Raw genomic sequence first — 20,258 nt, forward strand, 5'->3', positions numbered from 1 at the left:
GCAAAACAGATGAATAGAGGTAATGTTATGGATTAATTCCCATTTTTTACACTGCTGCTTGAAGTTTAGAAGCATTTTGCATTAGAAAATGTTTTTGCATTACGTGAGAATCAAGCCTACAGTACTGTATATGAAGTGTACATAGAGAGAACCTTAAAGTTCTGCAGGAGATCAGCGTACAGCTATGGAAATTTTTAAGTGGTCCCTGCCTTTACCTGTAACCTGTTTGCTTTTATGCAACCATTTTATTGTCTAGATATCATATAGCAAATAACTGCCCTACTGATGGTTAGAGGATCTGTATACTTTATGGCTCAGTCATTAAAACTTTTAACACAGTCTCTTATGGCAGCCATAGATGTGTTTTTCATAAGGATACCTGACATCTAGGGTCAGGATGCCAGAGACCAGTCTGAAAATTGACAGACCCAACATCCCATCTGATTTCTTCCTTCTGTCAGGGGCAGAGGGTCACCACAAGCGCCTCCACTTGCCTTTGTATTTTTAGATGTAGACTACACATCCTCAGCTTTTAATGTATGGATGCCTTGACTTTACAAACAACTCTGGAAAAGGAGTCTGGATTTTTAAAAAGTGCTTGATAATTTGGTGGTGTTGTTATTCAAATGCACTATTTTTTGAATTATGCCAAACAGCAAAGGACACTGTGAGTTTTTTGGCTCCTCATCTTGGTTACTTTGATTGACGTGTTTATGAAGACACACTTAACAGAGGACCACTTGACAGTAGTCAAATGCAGAACTTTCACACAGGAAGCCAATGAGTATTTGTAGTTAAAACAGCACTCAAATGGTTCATTAGCTAGAATGACTGATTGCATTCATAACTTTAGAGCCTACATTTAGTTCAGTTTCTATCAGTTGGATCACCTTTAACTGAGAGCAAATATCCCTTTAAAATTATTTCATAGAAGCAAGTGGGACAAGGAATATACATGACACAATAATCCTGAAATAAAACAGAAACTTGCCTCCAGTAGTGTTTACTATGCGGTAAGTACTTTGCAAACACACAAAAGATAATATCTGCTCAGGCAAACTCAACTAAAGAATTCACCATTGCAGAATGCACTTAAAAATCCTAAAATAAAAAAAAAGCAAACAACAACAACAATAATAATAATAATAAAAGGAAATACAGTTGTCATTTGCTTTTACCAAGGAGTTTCTGAGACCTGAAGAGGTATGTTTCAGGAAAGCAAGTTACAGTTCACTGCTTAAATAAGATAAAAACATATGTACAGTATTTTAATGACCAAATTTGTTTGCATAATACTTTTATTTCCTTCCCTCCCCAAATCCATTATTTTAAGAAAGCATTCTGCACAACTTATAGTAATAGCTAAGATCTCTAAAAGTCAACTCTATGATGAGCGTTCAAAATATTGCACATTCTCCTCTGTGCATTCAGTGAATGTGAGTTTGCATGGGCTTACACAATTCCCAGAGAATTTCAGTTCTGATACAAAGTTCAGGCAACTGGTATGCAGCCCTGTGGTCTAGTTAGCACCTAATGTGGAACACGCACACTAAGTTTTTAGTGGTATACATTACATGACCAAAGAATATACACTGATAAGTTCAGATGGAAATAACAATAATTTAAAACTGCAATAAATATTATTTTTCAAATATATGGTATTTATGGTTTGATAACTTCATGGTTACTGCTGCTGTTTACAGAAGTTTCATTCAAGTGATTCTGATAAGACTAGATATCAGGATCTTTAGTTATGACTTCCCTCTGATCAGGGAAAAAAGTAAAAGTCCTTCTAACTCAGTCACCCACAGGACTGAAATGAGCATTATTTCAATTGGATTTTGTGACTACTCATCATATGTTTGGTTTTATATGAGCAGTGAAACTGTTAACAACACTGACAATTTAAATATCAGTTGCAATACAGTTAGAACGAAATGAAGTAAACAAGGTTATTGACAAGCTCTATTGTTTCAAGCTCTACAAACATGGAGCAGAAGTATCTCCACAAGACAAATTTTAGTTACATTTTTCATTTTTTATTGACAACCGTAATAACTGGGGAGTCTCTTAAAAAAAAGTTCAAACTCTAGGGAATGACTTAGAGGTATCTTTTCAGACTCTAAAATGATTTCTTGAAAGGCATCCCTTGCAATGTAGGAGGCATCGCTCCAAGATATCTTCTACAAATTATATTCAAATAAAAAGTAAAATCTTCTAATAAAATTCCAGAGCTACACTGCAAAGTAAGAACAAAGTAAAAACAATGGAATAAAATGTATCTTTTCTTGCAAACATTAACATCAGAAGAGAAAACTACCATTCTTTTTTCACTGATTACCATGTACTGGAAAAAAAGACTAACACTTCTAGATTGTTCTCATATTATCTAGTTTTCAGATATCACCAGTTTCCATGTTGGAAGTAATGAACTCTCAAACACTGTTAATCTGCATAAAGATAGAATTTTTTTTCCTAGTTCTGCACTGTTGCTGTCATTTTTCTTGCTGTCAGTTTGTCCAGAAAGCTCTACTTCTAGAAACCTACCAGAATGATGGAAAATTTGTACAGGTGGCATTAAGCTATTAGCTCCTCCCTATCAAGATCTCTAGCATGACCTTTCTGGGAATGACATTAAGATAGGAACAATCAGTATGTATGTATGCACACGCTATTACTGAAAATAAATATAGCAGTAGGTAACATAATTCCTGAACATCTCCACAAAGAATGCCGTCTAAGCAGTGACCTCTCCTGCACTTATCTTGAATGAGCTCTTACTGAAATCTACTAATGGGTTCTGATAATCTATTATTTATTACAACAGGCTCTAATAGAGAGTCTTAGTAGAAGACTCTCCTGTGTTTACAACACTTTCATCTAAAATCTCTCACAAGTGACAGACACGTGACACCTTCAACTACAGATACAATTTCTTTTGGCTGCAGTTATTTCATTTTTATTTGCTTTTAAAAAACAGAACCCTTCTTCCCCCCAAAATACACAGCTTGACCTGCTTTCATATAACCTAGTGCATCTTTAGCTTGGTCTTATAGAAAGCTGTAGATACTGATATGCAACCGTAAGTAATACTTGGGCTTGAGGACATACCTCCATGTTATACTTTTCCACTGTCCTTCTCAAAGGATCCACAACCTGCCAGCAAATCAGGATGCAAAGATCAATCAGTAGCATCCCTCCAACTATCACCAGTAGCTTCTGGTCTTTAATGATCTGGAGAGAAAAAAAAAAAAGAAAAAAAAAAGGGGGGGAGATTCCCATGAGCCATAGATAGATCCCTGTACAGCTTTATTCCTATATAAGGAGAAAAACACAAGTTGCTAATGAAACAAGAAAAGTTTCAGAAATATCAAAAGATGAAAGCAAGAAGACACAAATTATTTTAGTCCCTTTCATGGTTATTAGAAGTATCTAAAGTGCATTCTGATTTCTAAAAAGATATTGGGAAGACTCTTAAATATTAATATTGAAGTCCAGGTTTAATATTAACTCCTGGAAAATGAAAAAAAAAAAATATTCTAGAGAGCCACTACTGTCTTTATGTATGCAAATGTGGAAAAGTGTCCATTACATCTCTCAAAGTAGCAGGAGTTGAGATAGTTTTCATTAAGATTTACAGCGTTCACTTCTTCATAACCTTCTCGGATGTGGAAAACACACTTGCAAGGTATTAAAAGAGAAATTAATTTTTGAGGTTTTGTGTGTGTGTGTGTTTAACATTTGCCTCTGTTACCCACGGAAGAAAGGGTTGATGTATTTTTTCTATATTACAAAGGTTAGAGGCTTTTATGCACGTGCAACTTAAAACATGTTTTTAATTTTGCATGGATTTTAGGTTCAAAAAAGAAAACAAGAGTTGCTAATAAAAATAATAAGCCAAACCATGTATCACAGTCTTGTATAGCTGCATGAAATCCCTGTATTATTTCTACTGTTATACACATAGCAACACAGAAAAAATACACTGCAAGTACATTATTTCAGTTGCAAGGTTGTAAGCATGTTCAAATATCAGGCAAAAATTAACTTTATGTCAGTCCTCTTGTGTCTATGTTCATGTTTTTTAAATTAATATGTACTTCTATTACTAATGAATACTCAGCCAGTATTCAAAGATACTGCCAAATTGTTTTAACATGGACAAACCCACATATTTTTCCCTAGTTTTGGGTATCAGAAACAGTTGGTTTAATCCAAATGAAATATTCAAAAGTATTAAGCCTGAGCTGCTTAATAAACTTATGATTATTTCAGTTCAATTTGATAAACTTATTAGGATTTTGAAAACGCATTACAAAGCCAGAAGTGTCATCTAATCTTAACACAGGCAAGGCTGGTATTCCTGCCTAGAATAAATTGTATTTGCATTGAAGTCCTATCAAGCTTAAGGAAATTATAAAAATGAATATAATTTGAAATAATGTAAGAGGAACTTCAGAAAGTTTGTTTTTCATATTATTTAGTGAGATACATTTTTTATTTTGAAAGATGTTTCTGCAATATTGTGCACTGGTTTTTGTTAATCTGCTAGTTTATTTTATAAATAATTTGGAGTCAACTAAGTGTAAAACAAAGGTGATTAATCAGAATGATTTAAAGGACATGATGCATTATTTTCATTTCTTGATTTAAACCTGTGTAGCCACCATCATTATAAAGGACCAGAAAATGATGCTTTCCACACGTTTGAAGCCATAATAAAGCAGTATGTCCATCTCATTAGAGACAGCACCAACATGCCTGGAGAGGACGGGTGAAGGGGAAAGGTGCAGCTTTCATGGTGGTATGTCTTGCTGCTGGATGGTTTGGCAAGGAAAACTTTGCAAGGAAAAGGTGTCTTTGTGGGAGGTGCAGGGAGAGGAAGACTCTTGCAATGTCTTTCCTCATTAAACTAAAAGGAAGTCAGATATTAAGCAAAGATTCTCAAACACAGCTTGGTCCCTCATCTTCTTCTGGAAAACATAACTATTTCTAACCTTTTAGTTGTTTACCAAATTGCAATCAAAGCTGAAAAGGGACTCCTTATTACTGAGGTTATCATCTGTAGAAAAAAGCCCATGCTTTTTTTTTTTTTTTTTCTAATGCCTCTAAACAGGACTTGGGTGAAACATACCTACTGCTGCTCCTAGTACTAGTGGAGACATAGGAGAAAAAAACATGGGGAGTCAAGTCCAAAGAGAATTTGGATTTAGATGAAATGCAGACACCTCAACCCAAATTTCTTTTTCTCCCTCTTAAATAGCTAGGTAGTTTAATTTATTGGCATATTTTAGTTGGTCTTTCTTTTTAACTGATGGGGTTTATTTTACTAAAGTTGGCTGTTTAACCATTATGTGTCTAGCCTCTCTCAGTAGCCAGTGGGCAGAGCAGAAACCTTCAAAGGGTGCTTCATCCCACTGGTCTTGGGTACAGTTTAGGATTAGAGAATTTAGTGTTCTGAAATGTGTCCTTCCCTTCCTCCCCCCCATGAGGGTGTAAAGACAATTAACTTCAGCTAAAAATAATCATTTGAGAAACTTAAACATATGTGAAAAGAATCTGACAGAAATGTTTCCCTCTGCTCCACTGAACCATAGAAATTCCTTATTAAAAACTCCAAAACATCGGTAATGATACCTTATCTTTCTAATGAAAATAGTGAACATTTTACCCAGGACAGGTAAAACATGAGGCAATTAGCCCACTGTCTTCCAAATTTATACAGACTATATTGATACTGAAACTAAGTTTGCATCAGATACAGATTTACCAACTCCTGGCAATATTAATCAAACTGGTACAGCAATGTCAGAAGCAAGAGAGTAAAAGGATACTGTTAAAAACAGTAATTCTGATAATCCACTCACTAACAGGGTCAAAAGAAATCTCATATTAACACTTCCTACTCAGGATCATGTTGCTAACCGCCCACCCTTGCTCTTGTGCATTTTTTATTTGTATCTGATCTTGCACTACTGCAGGTCAGTATTCATATTCTAGTTCACATGTAAGTTTGGTAACCTTTTTTTTTTTTTTGCAGGTAATTATTAAAACAAATAAAAACAGAAATCCAGAAAACAGTGCAGCTCTTCCTTGGATACCTCTTGGAGCATTCTTCCCTGTGTTATGTTGTGAATGGCCCTTTCCTGGACAGAAGGGGAGAGGTGCATAACAGCAGCTGTCACTGGCAGCAGGTATTATTCATCCCTTACTTCTGCCAGACAGCCAGGAGGAAGGCAAGCAAAAGAAAGCCCATAAAATAATCTGAGCAAGCGATCTGCACTGCTGTAATGAGCTCTGTACAACACGGTGCTACCAGTGCTGCATGCAGGGTGGGTGGGCTGAAAGCAGGGCTCCTGAAGCTGCCTCATGCACCCATCACAACCCTGGTCTGCCCTTGGCAAAACCATTGCAGTAATGCAGCTCTGAAGCACAACTCTTCATGAAAACACTAGCTTTTCAGAATGAGACGTTGATTCAATTATTTTTCACTTCTGCCAATGATTAGCAGTTTTGTCCTAATATAAATTTGCTCTGAAAAATGCTGTTGGTATATCACTAGCAGCATTTCTAAAATGCTTGCTGATCTCCCCCCTCCACCCTCAGGAAGCCCAGCTTTCCCTCTCCCCAGCCAGCACTCCCACCCACCACCACTCCTTAAGTTCAGTACATTCACTCCTTGGGAAACACCAGATGCACTGAAGGAGTCTTGACTCAGATCTTGTGAATCCAACAATTTCTCTGTCTGACAAAAGAAAGTCATGAGCAACTGAGGCTCCTTACAATCAAATATATTATTCTTCTTTCAGAGGAAGATTCTTATTTTTTTCCTTTTCATCTTCCTTCTAGCATACAGTAAATCAGCCTTGGGAGAAATGCACGGTAGCTAATAAAATCCATTTTTGTGAGTGCTCCTGACTCCTCGCTGAAGCCAAGCTCTCATACAGCAGCATCTGTGAGTAATATTTTCTACCATCTGTGATTGGATAGGTGAATCTGTCTCATCCTGGCAGATCTGCCCGCTGTTATAAATGCCATTGCTACCAGTCTGGACTATATATCTGGATGTGAAGCTATCTGTCCTCAAAACAAATTCACTCAGAACAGAAACTGGTAGGCCATTTTCTTCTCAGCAGCATCGCTGTATCAATTTTTTTTCTGAAAACTTGTGACCATGAAGACAAGTTCAAGATCGAAGTCCTTATCTTCTGTGGGCCTTGCAGTCTGATCACAGGAGATATAAAATCTATCTAAAGCTTTGGGATGAAGTTTCTGCTCATGAAACTCTTGGGAATTTTCTAGAACTATCACAGGCTGTACTACCTGCCATGGCGACTTCAACTGTCTATTTGGTTATCATTTCTCAGACGTTTTGTGAGTCTTTTTTTCATTTGCTTTTGAAAGCACATCCATTGTACCCTGCAGGATCCTATCCTAAACCGGTTTATGGGATCACCTGGCAGTTTGGCAAACAACAATAAATCATTAGGCTTACTTTTTGTAGTTAAGGCTAAGGAAAGCTTTTTATTTCTTACCTTATTAGAAACCAACTCTGCAAATGTATATCAAAATGGACCTTAAAGCTGAATTCCATTCTAAAGCAAGAACAAAGTCTTACACATGAAGACTTACGCTCTTCTCCAGGATGTAACATCAGCTTTGGACTCCCTGAGTTCCACAAATAGCTTTCTAGCATGGATAGAATAGTTCATTTCCTCCTGTCTTTTTTTCCAGTTAGTTTCTTTGTTACCAGGAACTTCACCTCCCTTTGTCAGAATAAACTAAATTTAAAGGAAGATCTATTAGCTAAATCTTGGTGGTTTGGTTGGTTGTTTTTCAATTGAATTCAGAGAAGCATAGCAAGGCCAGGAGTATTTCTGCATCTATTTATAGGTTTTGAGATAAAAATATATTTTCTTTGTCCTTGAAAATTTAGGGGGTTTTCTGTTTAAGAGGGCAATTCTGGTTTTTCTTATGTAGACCCCTTCTAGTCTAGCTGACAGATCTGTCCCTTGCCTTCTGGCACTAGCTGGATGCTTAATGCTATTCAGTAACTTTTTTTCAGTTGTCTCTTCCTCAGACTCCTGGGATGGAATCTGTAGAGAGAAACCCTCTTTAAAGCATCCCTCTCTGAAGCTTCCTAGACCTTATTCCATTAAATGAATAACACTGACAGCAATTATTGAAGCCCTCAGATATCTGAAACCCAATGTTCCTCTCCCTGGTACATACAGAAATCATGCTGATAGGAGTAATCCCTGTGAACTGGAGGGGAAAGAGAAAAAATAACAATTTTGTGGAAAAAAATTATAAAGTCTACAAGGCTGGAAAAAGGGACCATATAACCACTCCTACCCTTGCCTTTGGGATATTCTCTCTGTTGCATAAACGACCCTTTCATTTCTCCCAGTATGATTAATAGACACCTTAGGGTTGCTCCCCTACATTTAGTGGGGCAGCACAAGTGGGAGGGTGCCATGAGGTTGGTGACGCAGAATCAGTGGCAGATAGGTGGACTCTGCCATACGTGGGCTAAGGGAGATATCTATCTTTGAGTTATTAAAGTCATTAATATTTTAGAGAAATATTCTGTAATTTCTATTGTGTAATGGAATGAGGAAAAAGGACTATTGAAAACACATTATGCATTGTTCCCAATAACTCCACAATGTTTTTTTCAACAGTTATTATGAGTATTTTCTATAATAGGTTCTGTGATTAGTATTGGGAACACTTTTTGCACTGCAATTACATTAGTTTTAATGAGTGAATGCTAACATTTTAAAAAGCATATTTTGTAGCAGCAATCTTTTTTGACCAGTAAGCCACTGGTAGTAAAAAGCTAATCTTAAGACATTTTACTCTCTTACAGATATTTTGATTAATTTGATGAAAGATTTGTATGTCTACTTACAAAATAAAAAATAAATTTGCTTTCTCTGAGGATCTACTGTGAACCCTGCAGTCTGAGAACTTGATTTTTACTGCTTTCCAGGATAGTGGAATGCATGATACTACTGATAATAATGGACAATTGGATACGATCAGAAAGCTTGGTTTTGAGAATTAAATAGCTAGAGTCACTAGCCTGGATAAAGCATGTATTTCTAGAACGTGCCTTATTTGCTGACTCATACTCAGGATAATTGTGGAGTATCTTTGGGCAGACTCACCCTCTCAATAACTGCATTGCAAATGTGAATGTGTTGACTCTACGCCTTGCTGCCAGGAGAAGCTATCTGATTAGAAGACATCTTTCCCCTTTTCCAACTCATATATAAAAAAGGGGAAACATCCTAGGGGGATGCTCCCTAGGGGGAGCAGAAGATAGAAACTTTACAAGGTTAGAGAAGGACAGGGATACTGTGGCAGCTTAAAAAAATTATAAAAATCTTCGTCTTTGGAAGCCTGAGCCTCATTTATGGCTACAATGCATTAGAGAATTGGAGAGATGATTTACTAACATTGCTAATTCAACCATAACAAACACACAGACTGATATAACATGGTTAGTTTCACAAAACTCTCTTGAAAGGACAAAACCAAAAAACACCGTAGTCTTAAAAACCAAAATGGCACTAAAGAAATCTGACTTGACAGCATTAGAACCAACCATTCTTGCGACAGTGTTTTGGAGAACAGCCTTAGAAACAAACCTCAACACAGTATTAACTTCTCTGCTATGATAAGTAAAGCAAGATATGCTGCCTTGAGAGAACTGCATGTCCCATCAACACAGCAGGTCAAATTCACCTTTGAGAGAAATACATCTGCTGAACCCAAGACTGCACAGGCCGTAAGTGTGGAGGAATTTCCACTGGGGCTGTGAATTCTCATCTTTAGTGCTAAAAGCGATCCCAATCTTCAGGAAAAAAGTGCACAAAGGATTTGAATGGCCTAGAAGAAATGTTCTGATTTTGTTTGAGATAACATTAAAATACCTAGACTTTAATATTTTCTTTAATGAACAATTCTGTGGGAAAGCATACTACATCATTACCAAATAGCTGGGGACATCAATGCACTTGATTACATTTACAATCCAATTTCAAGCTATTCAGGAATAAATTGCCTCATACTGTATAGCGACATGTTCTTTATTTCTCTGTCAGCCATTAGTCTCATAATACATAGAAATTATGGTTGTAGCACCATTTATGAACAGTTACATTTCACACAGAGTTTTCATTGTTTTCGTTGCTACTGAGGTTTAGCCTTATCAAACTGTACCATGCAGAAATTTACATACATAAATTACTTCAAAAGCAGATTTTTCTCCTAGATGTACAGTTCATTAGCTGAACTTCTTTCTGTGACAGGAGCTTGAGATTTAGCTCCCCGATCCATATTTATATGAATGTAAATTTTAGAAATGTGTTTCCTATTGTTCCCTGGCTGGCATTTTGGCTGATCGGCTCTTACGAAAAACAGGATGCTTATTTTATATCTAAATATGGATTCTAGGATTACACTGACTATTTTCAAAGCTTTGGACTTAAAATTTATAGATATAGCTATTTGGGGGAAAAAAAAATTTGGTTTCTGCTTATATCACTTTAGGAATTACTATATCTGGATATTAATAACCCATGAAGCTATACCTGAATAATTTACACTGCACTGTAAGTATTGTGGATTACTTGATCCAATGATAAATATTCATAATGAAAAGAAAAAATAAATCCCAAACATAAGCAAATTTCAAACCTCTGTCTTCTTTCTTACTTTTAAAGACTGAACAATAATGCTGTACATTTCTTTAGGTATCCATATGCTGGTTCATTTTCAGCAGATGGTCCCTAATAGATTGTTGTACTGTTGGTATGGTTACCCAAAGCAAATTTTTGGATCCTGATATATCTCGTTTTCAGACTTATGATCTCTCATACATACTTAGTGAAATATATGTGTATCCTAGGGGAAATCCAGCATATAGCTTTTTGTTATACACACAAAAAGCTCTAGCTAGATTGAAAAAAATGTCCTGGAAAAGTACAAATATTACAGTCTGAAAACTGACGTGGAAAAATATTCTATAGCAGTGGTTACAGAAAGAATCAATTAGGTAATATGATCTACATGTATTCTAATACAGAATTATGTCTACAAAGGCATTTAAGCAATTAAATAAGATGTGGCCTGTGAGGTTCTGACCTAAACCCTCTGTGAAGATAATCTAAAAAACTTTGCTTTGTCTATTTTAAATGATTAAGGGTATGAGTATCTTTTTTGAAACATCTTCAGAACTTTTGTGAGAAAGATTATAGATTGTAATAAATTATAAATTCCATAGGTGGCTTGAAAAACCTATAGAAAAGTTTATAACTAGAGATTATACTCATCCTATGAACTTTTTTGCAGAGGTTTTCAAATGAGGGATGGAGACAGCAATAAGCAGAGGCAAGTTGTGAGGAGAAGGCAGCGGCACGTAAGCTCAGAAGCATGTGGCCTCCAGCTGCTTTCTTCTCTCTGCTTTTTGTTTTTTTTTCCTCAGGGACAGTCTGTGCAATTGCAGATACTGACAGCTTTCCTGCAGCTGGTACCAGGGGGTGAGAGCGCACAGCCAGCTGCTGCCCACCCTGATTGGAAGGTCAGAACCAGGGGCTGCTCAGAGCAACCCACATGCCCTGCTCCCCAGAAAGGGCACAGACAGTCTCTTACCACTTCCAGTCTTCCATGCACCTCAGTTTACGGATCATTAAGTATATGAATTAGGGAGGTGGGGTGGCTGAGTTTGTGTTAAAAAATGGAATGGGAAGGCAACAAGCTAAAATCTTTGAGAATTCCTGCCCTGCTGCACTCAGGTAATAAATCTACCTCTCAAAAACAAGTGCTATCCTTTTCTGAAAACTGTGCTAAAACAGATTTCTAAAGCATAACAAATAATTCTGGAAATTAATTCTTTTTCTTCATGTTGGCACTTAACTGTTTTATACATGAGACCACCTTTCTCAAAACTCCTACTGCCCTTTTCATTATGTATATTTTTCTGGTTTAAGTGAAAAAGACTGCAACAGAAAACAGCCTCTTTTATTATAGAGTCCTATTGCATGCCCAGAGCAGACTCACTGTGTCTGCTCCATGACACTGGCATCGTGTAAAAAACTAAGGCAGCACTGGTGTCCTAATAACACACATGGGGGAAAAAAATGTACATTGTAGAGATTCTAGCAAGCTGTAGTTTTTCAGTGATTGACTTTTTAGCCACAATATAACCCTTTTAACATTTTCATGAGCCCATTCTTTTTAAAGAAAATGAAAAGAAAGAGAATTCAGAGAGCTGCATGTATCAGGAAAAGGGACCTTTAGATCTTTGCACACCTCATCAGCTTGAGCTAAAAGTGTAACTAGAAGCTACCATGAGCTGTACAACAGCATAACAGGAAGACAAGGTACATATTTTGTCTGTAGGTTTTACAGACACATAGTAATAAAGAACAGTGAAACCCTAAAATCCTGTGTTCAGATTTTATGCTCTGCCCACACTTCTGTGCAACCATTCCAGGCAGTCCTAATTTCAACTTCTTGCCTCTTATTCCTTTTCCACTCTTATGTTCTTTTCCCAGTCTATGTCCCTACTTTTCAGGCCTGCCGTCCTGTTTCTAAATGTCAATCTTAATCTATTTTTAATCCAGATGTAGTCCCTCAACTGGATTTTGCCACTTGACTCTCAAACTCGGGGTCTATGTTGCACCATACTCAGCTTTCCTGACCACTTCTTACAGACTTCCCTGCTTCAACTCTTTGTTGGCTGTCAATCTTATTTAACTCTCCGGGAACTCTTATCCAAATTCAGTCTCCCACGTCAACTCCTTCTCCCAGTCTATAATCCCAAACTTTTCCCTATTACTTTTCTCTGGAGAGGCTCCCATTCCCTCTGAAGCCCTTAGCAGCTAACCTGATTTCTCATTCTCAGTTTCTTCTCTGTTCCCTACCTCTTGACCTCATGGTTCTTTTGCAGTGCCAGCCTCCCTTCCCCATGCTAGTGTCAACAATGTAGGCTGTACGATCTCCTATCTGTCTTTGCAATGCATGAAGACCACAGCTCTCTTCAGAATTCTTTTAAGGACTTTGTAGGCTGAATGTAAGAAAATAAGTTTGCCAGACTGCAGCCTGACAGGCATAGCTAAGTCAAGTTGGACTGGTAAATCGTTTTTCTCTGTTGTGGTTGGTTGTAGGTTTCTAACCCTGTGATAGTACCAATATCTTTTCTCAATACTTTAGCTCTTTAAACCTTTCTCATCTGTGAGAACTCTACAGTCACACAGTAAACTTAAGAACAGAGAAAACCTTATGAAATATCATCAATGAGTAGAATAATGTTGGCAAAACCGTAGCAGCACAAGCCTTAAGGAAAGTTGCTGTTATACAACCCCTGTGCAACTATTTTCTGTATTTACCTTGTAACAACATTGTCAACATAAAGACATATGCCACCAGAAATCTACGGTGGTAGTAATAACTGAGTACATTGACAATATTTTCAGTGAAAATTAAACATAAAACATCCCTCCCCTGGTCTCACAGTTAAAAGGATGAGGTACAAATAGAAGTAGAATGTACTATGTTAAGGATAAGACAAGCTTATCATAGTGATGTCAACTGAGAAGTATTGTACTTTCAAATACAAACTGCAACAAGCAACATTGTGACCCAGATCATCATGCTTTATTGTACTCACCTACAAATGGTCAAACACTTGTCTTTGTAGGAGCACCGTATATAAAGCTTATGGAAGCTTTAAATACCAGTGCTTTGAATTTGTTACTATTCTGGTATTTGTCAAAAGTTAATAGTCTTTATTTGGCATACTGGAGTTGTGCAGGAGCAGTCACTATGCAGGAATGCTTTAATGCCCCCTAAAACCTAAGACAGCACAGTTTCCATCAAAAAAGAGCTTTCCAACCTTCTAAATTTTACCAGAAGGGCTGGCCTCTTCAAATGGTTCAGCTAGCTAAAGCTTCCCCACGACACCTCATGCTCTCCTGCCACTGATATTCTCCTTTCTCTCCCCTTATCCACTGCTGGTCCTCCTGCTGGCGAGGGAAATAGAAAAGCAGTCCTCACCTCTCACTGAGCAGAAGATATTCTGCTGCCCAAACCAACAGAAAGATGATGTATCAAAACCAGAATTGCACCTCAATTATAAGTGTTACAGTTATTTTTAATACTAATTCTATTCTACTTTACATTATCTCTACTAACCTCTTTAAAACTCAAAATTAATTTATTTCCCCCTATTGATTTTGTCACTTCCATTTTACAGAAATTGATTCCTTTGCACCCCTCTGTTTCAGATCCAGCTAAAATTAATACATTTTTAATTTGCTTCCTTTGAGCCCTAGCAAGATCAAAGATGGTAACAGAGCTCTGGGAATATTGCAAAATTTGTCAGTGAGCAGCCTGATAGCAAAAGAACTGTATTCTGAATTTTATTGTTTATTTTTTCCAGTAACAAAGCAGTGGATGTATAAATGGGTTAAAATAAAAGAGATTTTTGAGAGCTTTATAAACAGAAGTTAACAAAAATTTTCAACTAATTCAAGGCACTCTAAATGATTTTTTCCACTCTCCACCACACTAAAATGGAGATATAGTGTATTATTATTTTAAATTCTATATATTTTCTCACGATGAGACAGAAATCCACTCATCTCTTCACAAAGCCATGTTGTACACTTAAGATAAGTGTCCAGTAAAAGTTTGGAAGCAAGCTTGCGCTATCTGATGAAGATAAATAGATTCACTCATCATATTCTTTTCTCCCTTACTTAATACCCATGTCCATGAAATGAATGAACCAATCTTTTGAAAAGCCGCACAGAGATTCTTCCACTCTGTGAAGAAATTTCACTGTAAAATTTTCGTGATGAAAATATTCAGGATGACAGGCAAAAGTGGCATACCTAAATGTCAGATTTTACTGTCATATACAGGTGGAAACTGAAGTGATCACAAATTAATCGGATCCACAGTACCTATATAATTTTGGAACTTTGTTCTCCTCATACTGAAAAGCCAGTCTGTTCTCTCGTGGCACAACTAACTCAAAAAAGATTAATATGCTTTTTCATGCAGCACTACCTTTGTTTATTTGTCAGTTTAGATATTGTTTGTGAAAATTTCTATTGTCTGTGCTTCCACAGATTCAAAATACTTTGTCTGTAAACTATATCTGCTGAAAAAGAAAATGTCCATCTTGTAAGTAGAGAATGCCATGTTTTTCAATCAACTCTTAAAAAGTTTTATCTATCCTGGCAAATCAAAGACAGAAAATGTTTACCTAGTAAATATCATGAATAGCTAATTTGTTTTGCATTAAGAAAACAGTTTTTTATGATTCATGCTTGTGTTCTGAAGTGGGATATCCAAATAAACCAAACCAATATAATTCTGTGGAACAGCCATTCTTTAGATTTTACAGAACAAAATGCATTATTTACTTAATTACAGAATATTGAATAAGGTGCCCTAATAGCCTTGATGTTTCCAGTATCACTCAGAGCAAAGCATCTCATTGGTCAGCATCCAGAGGTCTGAAAGTTTATCTCCCTTATACTGGTCAGTGTCTTTTTAACTGATCTTAAATAATTTTTTAACATCCAGTGTGAATAAACAATAGCAATTTGAAGTTGCTGATGGGCCTGTTGAAGAACAGGCATTACAGAGAATTTGGGGATTATGTTTAATTAACAGACAGTGAAATTTAATATTGAGTAGCAACTTGAAGCTCTAAAATGAAATGTTTTCTAAAAAACAGTAAAGGAAATACTTAGTGGCAGTCCACTGAAGTACCTCTTCATTCCTATTTGGAATAGTACGTGTTGTAGAAACGATAAAATTCTGAGGATAATAAAGGTTAAGTAAATGCTTTTATGTGTTACACTGGTAGTATCTTGTGTAACTTCACTAATTTACAAAGATTTGTACCAATATAGCTAAAACCATATTTGCAATATAAAATTTCATTTTTCAAGAAGGTGAAACACTAGCTCAGCTTTGGTAAAAAATTTTTAAGACAGATAGTTTAAGATCCGTGAGAAATATCTACGGGACTCTGGTAGGATGTTACAGTGGCCTCTTTGTACAGGTGCAGAAAAGGTGGTCTCTACTTCCTTCCATCCAGAGTATCCCGTTACTGGTACAGAAATTTCTTATCGTTTTATTTAGTTTTAGAATATTTGTTATTTACTATTCATTATTTTTTACACTGAATGATATTTGGGATTTAATTAACAAACATTTAAACAAACCTGACTTGACTGTATAGTAGAGGGAAGCACTAGGGTGTTGTGTTGTTAACGTGCCAGAGTGCTAGGTCCAGTTCCAGTCACGGCATGTATTTCCTTAATAACCTGGGATGTAAATCCTCTTAGAAACCAAGTTAGCTCTCTCTCTGTCTATCTAAAGTCCAAACCTTCTTAGGGAAAGGTGTATCTCATGGTGACAGCAATTCCCTACATGTTGCAACTGTAGTACTAACAAAAAGAAAATTAAAAAAATACAGCTTTTCCATGACCACACACAGAGGGAAACAAAGAGAGGAATCTGATGAGGTTTTTGAATACTGCTCTACTTATTTGGGGTGTAAATGACTCTTTATCACTTGTTAGAATAAATCCATTCAGCTGCGTATACGAACTGCATTTGGCAATACTTCTCACTCTATAATAATATTAATTTTGTTTTTCTGTTTCATGCACATTTCTCTTAATGTTTTTTCCATCAAAATTATTTCTATTCACCAGTTTTCCCATTTTTAAATAAAACGATCTGATTAAAAACACTTCATGTGTGAAAAGAAGCTCCATGGGAAAAATATCAAATGAACAATACATACATGAAGTGTTCTACTACTCCTAAGCTGAGCCTAATTGTTTACAGAAAATGTGCTGTACCAAAAATGATGGAGATGACTGCTGTGGTTCAATTCCAATCAGTCTTAGGGTGAGCTTATGCAATTTCAGTCAAAATTGGAAATAGGAAGCTGTATAAACAGCTTTCTGTTGCTTCTTCCTACTAATCCATGAGAAACTTGTGTGTAATACCTGTATTTCCAACAGACATATAGAGAAAACATTTCATAACAGCTGTGAATCTACCAGAAGGAGACCTCTGGATGTTGAAACAACATACTAAATAAGAGTGAGGTTCCAAATTCACTTTTACAGTTTACATCCATCTTCACTGTCCACCTCTCGTTACAAAGACTGAAGGGCTGGTACTCGATTCCAGCTCTCAGAGACTAAAAAGGAGACCAAGAAAGCTTCAATATCAAACCACTCAGCATATTTGAATGTGACACATCAACAGAGTCAGCACAAGTATGGCCAACCAGGAAAGGTAGCAAAATAGAAAATTATATTAACAGGGCAATGAGAAAAGTTTACTTCCCCTCACCTTTTTCTTCATTTTTACATTTTTGAAAATTGCATGAACTCTCCATGTTTTTGCAAACATTGCTCCAAATGCAGTTGTGTATCCCACTGTAAGAATCCATGTTCGGACCTAAAAATATGTATATATAAAAAAAGACAAAGTCATTTAATTTTCAGTAGACAATGTGGATATCATCATTTCAGCCAACTTTTTTCTCAAGAAAAAAATACGCAAAGAACTTCACCAAAATATTGACATTTCAAAATTGTCTCATTCATTGCTTTCTTGCTTTTTTTCCTCCTCCCTCCATCCCCTCTCCAAGTATAACAAATCTGGATGCTGAATTAACAATCTCTTCCATATAAAAAACTACAACTCTGTGACAATATTCTGCATTTTTTTCATTTTTATTGTGTTCTGTGCAGGCAGAGGAAGGAAGTAGTGGAGGACACCAAGAGACTGAGACTATGAAAAGTACCCAGGGAACTAATAATAACAGCAACATTTTGAACAGAAATGAGCAGAGAAGTATAGATGTTATTCAGACTAAATAAGAGGAAATTGTACTATGTGAGGTATACATCACTTAATGAAGACCTTGAGCATTCTGGAAAGGTAAGAAAAACTGACCTTAAATTATCATACAGGGAAAAATGGCAAGAGAGGAACATAGCCTTGGTGGGCAGGCCTCAGGGACAAGACCTGAATCAAAGATAATACCTGCAATATGGGCCTAAGAAAAAGGAGATGGTGAGCTTACAGAAAACGATGGAGTAATGGGACCCTAAACTGGCCACAGCTTTGACATAGACCTATCTAGACATTTTCCTCACAGTGAGCTTCCCAGAGAAAAGAAGATTTTTAAACTAAAAAAGATATAACGTCTTTAGACTACAAACTATAATGACTTTTTTTTTTTTTTTTTAATAGAAAAACCTCTCAAATTGACCAGAGAGGACAAAACACAAGTTACAAAAGCTTTTTGTGCAATTCCCCACCTGCCCATAGCATCCTTGTAGGTAGGTCCTCACTTTCAGACTTGGTTTCAGCTAAGCCAGTGACTTTCAGAGTTGTAGTAAGCTCTGTACAGCCCCCTCTAATTCCTTGGAAGTTTCTCTTTTTGTTACCCTGGAGGTTTGGCTGTTTGAAAGCTTTTCTGCCCTGAACAGACTATTTTCTTCCTCAAAGATGGACTAGAGACTACACAGCATAGCGGGTGGAAGACCACATGGGAGGCACAGCAGGGAGCTGGAAGCCTACAGGTGTATTTGAGAGCCTAAGAAATCACAAGGAGGAGGAACGATCTCTTCCTCCCTCTAGAGACTTCACATGGGCTGGCTGCCAAAAAGGGAGACCGCACAAAAATGAAAAAAGAAATAAAAATAAAATGCACTGCACATTGCAGATGTAAAAACTGAGGGAGAGACAATGGCTAAAGACAGGGAAGGCAAAGCTAGAAAAAGGGAAAGGCAGCCTTCTTTCGGCCATGTTGACCATGCATCTTTGGCCAGTAGCGCTGTTTCTTGATATAAAACCAATCTGATTTATGGAAACCTGGACATTCTGAGAAAGGATTTTGAAAAAAATCTTCAGATGACCTAAAGGCAATGTTTTTCATTGGAAACCATCCTCATTTCACATCTGACTTCTGGAGAGTTTGGCATTTCTAATTTATATCTTTATCACATGCATATTGATGAGAAGCTAGGTGTTGCAGTAAGATGCAAAACTTGGGATCTAAAATAAATATTAGGAATAATCAAATGTTTCCCTCCTAAATGCACGTTATCTAGTTTTTTCCTTTCCAAATGTCTTCAGAATTTTCATTTTTGTATTCAAAAAATGATTTTTCCCCCCAGATTTTCTGAAATAGAAATCCTGATTTTTAGTAAGCACTAATGACTGGGTATCAAGGCAGAAAAGAAAAAAAAAAAAAAAGAGATGACTCATTCAAAAAATATTGCTAAAGCAATAGGACATGAAATGACTACAGTTCCTTAAAATAAATAAATAAGATACACATGATCAATAATGAGAGAAAAATACACACAGAACAGGTGCCTTGCATCTTGGCAATGAAGAGTGTATACAAATGAACACCCAAAACTGTCTGAGGGGGCATATGCCCCAAAGTGATAACACTGTGCACTATGCAGGGACACACACCTTGAGTGTGCAAGTGTGAACTTGGGGGGTGCTGTCTTATGGGCGTAGGCGTTACCAGGTTGCAGAAGTACACACAAAGGTACACATCTACAGGACAGCTGTGTATAGGGGAACCTGCGCCCCCGGAAGAAAGGGTGTGCTGGTAACCCATGCGTCCTGTGAGCAGGAGGTGGCTGCATGTAACTCAGTGTGTGTGTTTATTAGAAAATGTTGCAATTATGTATAGAAGACCATTTAGATATTCATATGTATATATTAACATTATATTAGTGTCTAATGTTGTGATTTATCTGTTGCATTGCTGATACTTGCTGGTTAAACTTGCTATTAATAAAACCAGTAAACCAGCTGCGAATAGATTCAAACCACATGAGCTTTGCCACTTTGTGACATTCTTGAATACAGCATTGAAAAAAAAACCTGTAACCAAAAAAAATAGGAATAGATATTTAGGTCAGTAAAGTATTATTTTTAACTTAAATATTTTTTTAAGTCTTTGCTTGTTAACCATTATCATACATTATGCTAATAACTTCAGTAAAACCACAGTTAGGTCAATTCTGAGTGATTTAAAAAATACGTTTCATATCAATATGTTCATATTAGCCAGTTACATCTTTTTTTGACTTCACGTCAATTGAGCTGTGATAACCATACTGAGCATTCAATCTTTTTGCTGCTATTAATAAGTATTCAGCTCCTTTGTGTACAGT

The 20,258-nt window shown here is 36.6% G+C and overlaps 1 protein-coding gene across 3 annotated transcripts in view; it reads right to left on the reverse strand.

Moving 5' to 3' along the window:
• GABBR2 (gamma-aminobutyric acid type B receptor subunit 2) overlaps positions 1-20,258 on the reverse strand; it is a 489,241-nt gene that overhangs the window by 137,897 nt on the left and 331,086 nt on the right. For all 3 annotated transcript variants that reach the window (XM_074824225.1, XM_074824235.1, XM_074824243.1), the window contains 2 exons: positions 17,401-17,508; positions 3,112-3,234 (listed from right to left, as the gene is read on the reverse strand). In XM_074824225.1, coding sequence (XP_074680326.1) covers positions 3,112-3,234; positions 17,401-17,508 — 231 coding nt within the window. The remainder of the gene's footprint in view (positions 1-3,111; positions 3,235-17,400; positions 17,509-20,258) is intronic.

This window comes from Strix aluco, chromosome 1 (genome assembly GCF_031877795.1).
Source record: "Strix aluco isolate bStrAlu1 chromosome 1, bStrAlu1.hap1, whole genome shotgun sequence".
NCBI lineage: Eukaryota > Metazoa > Chordata > Aves > Strigiformes > Strigidae > Strix > Strix aluco.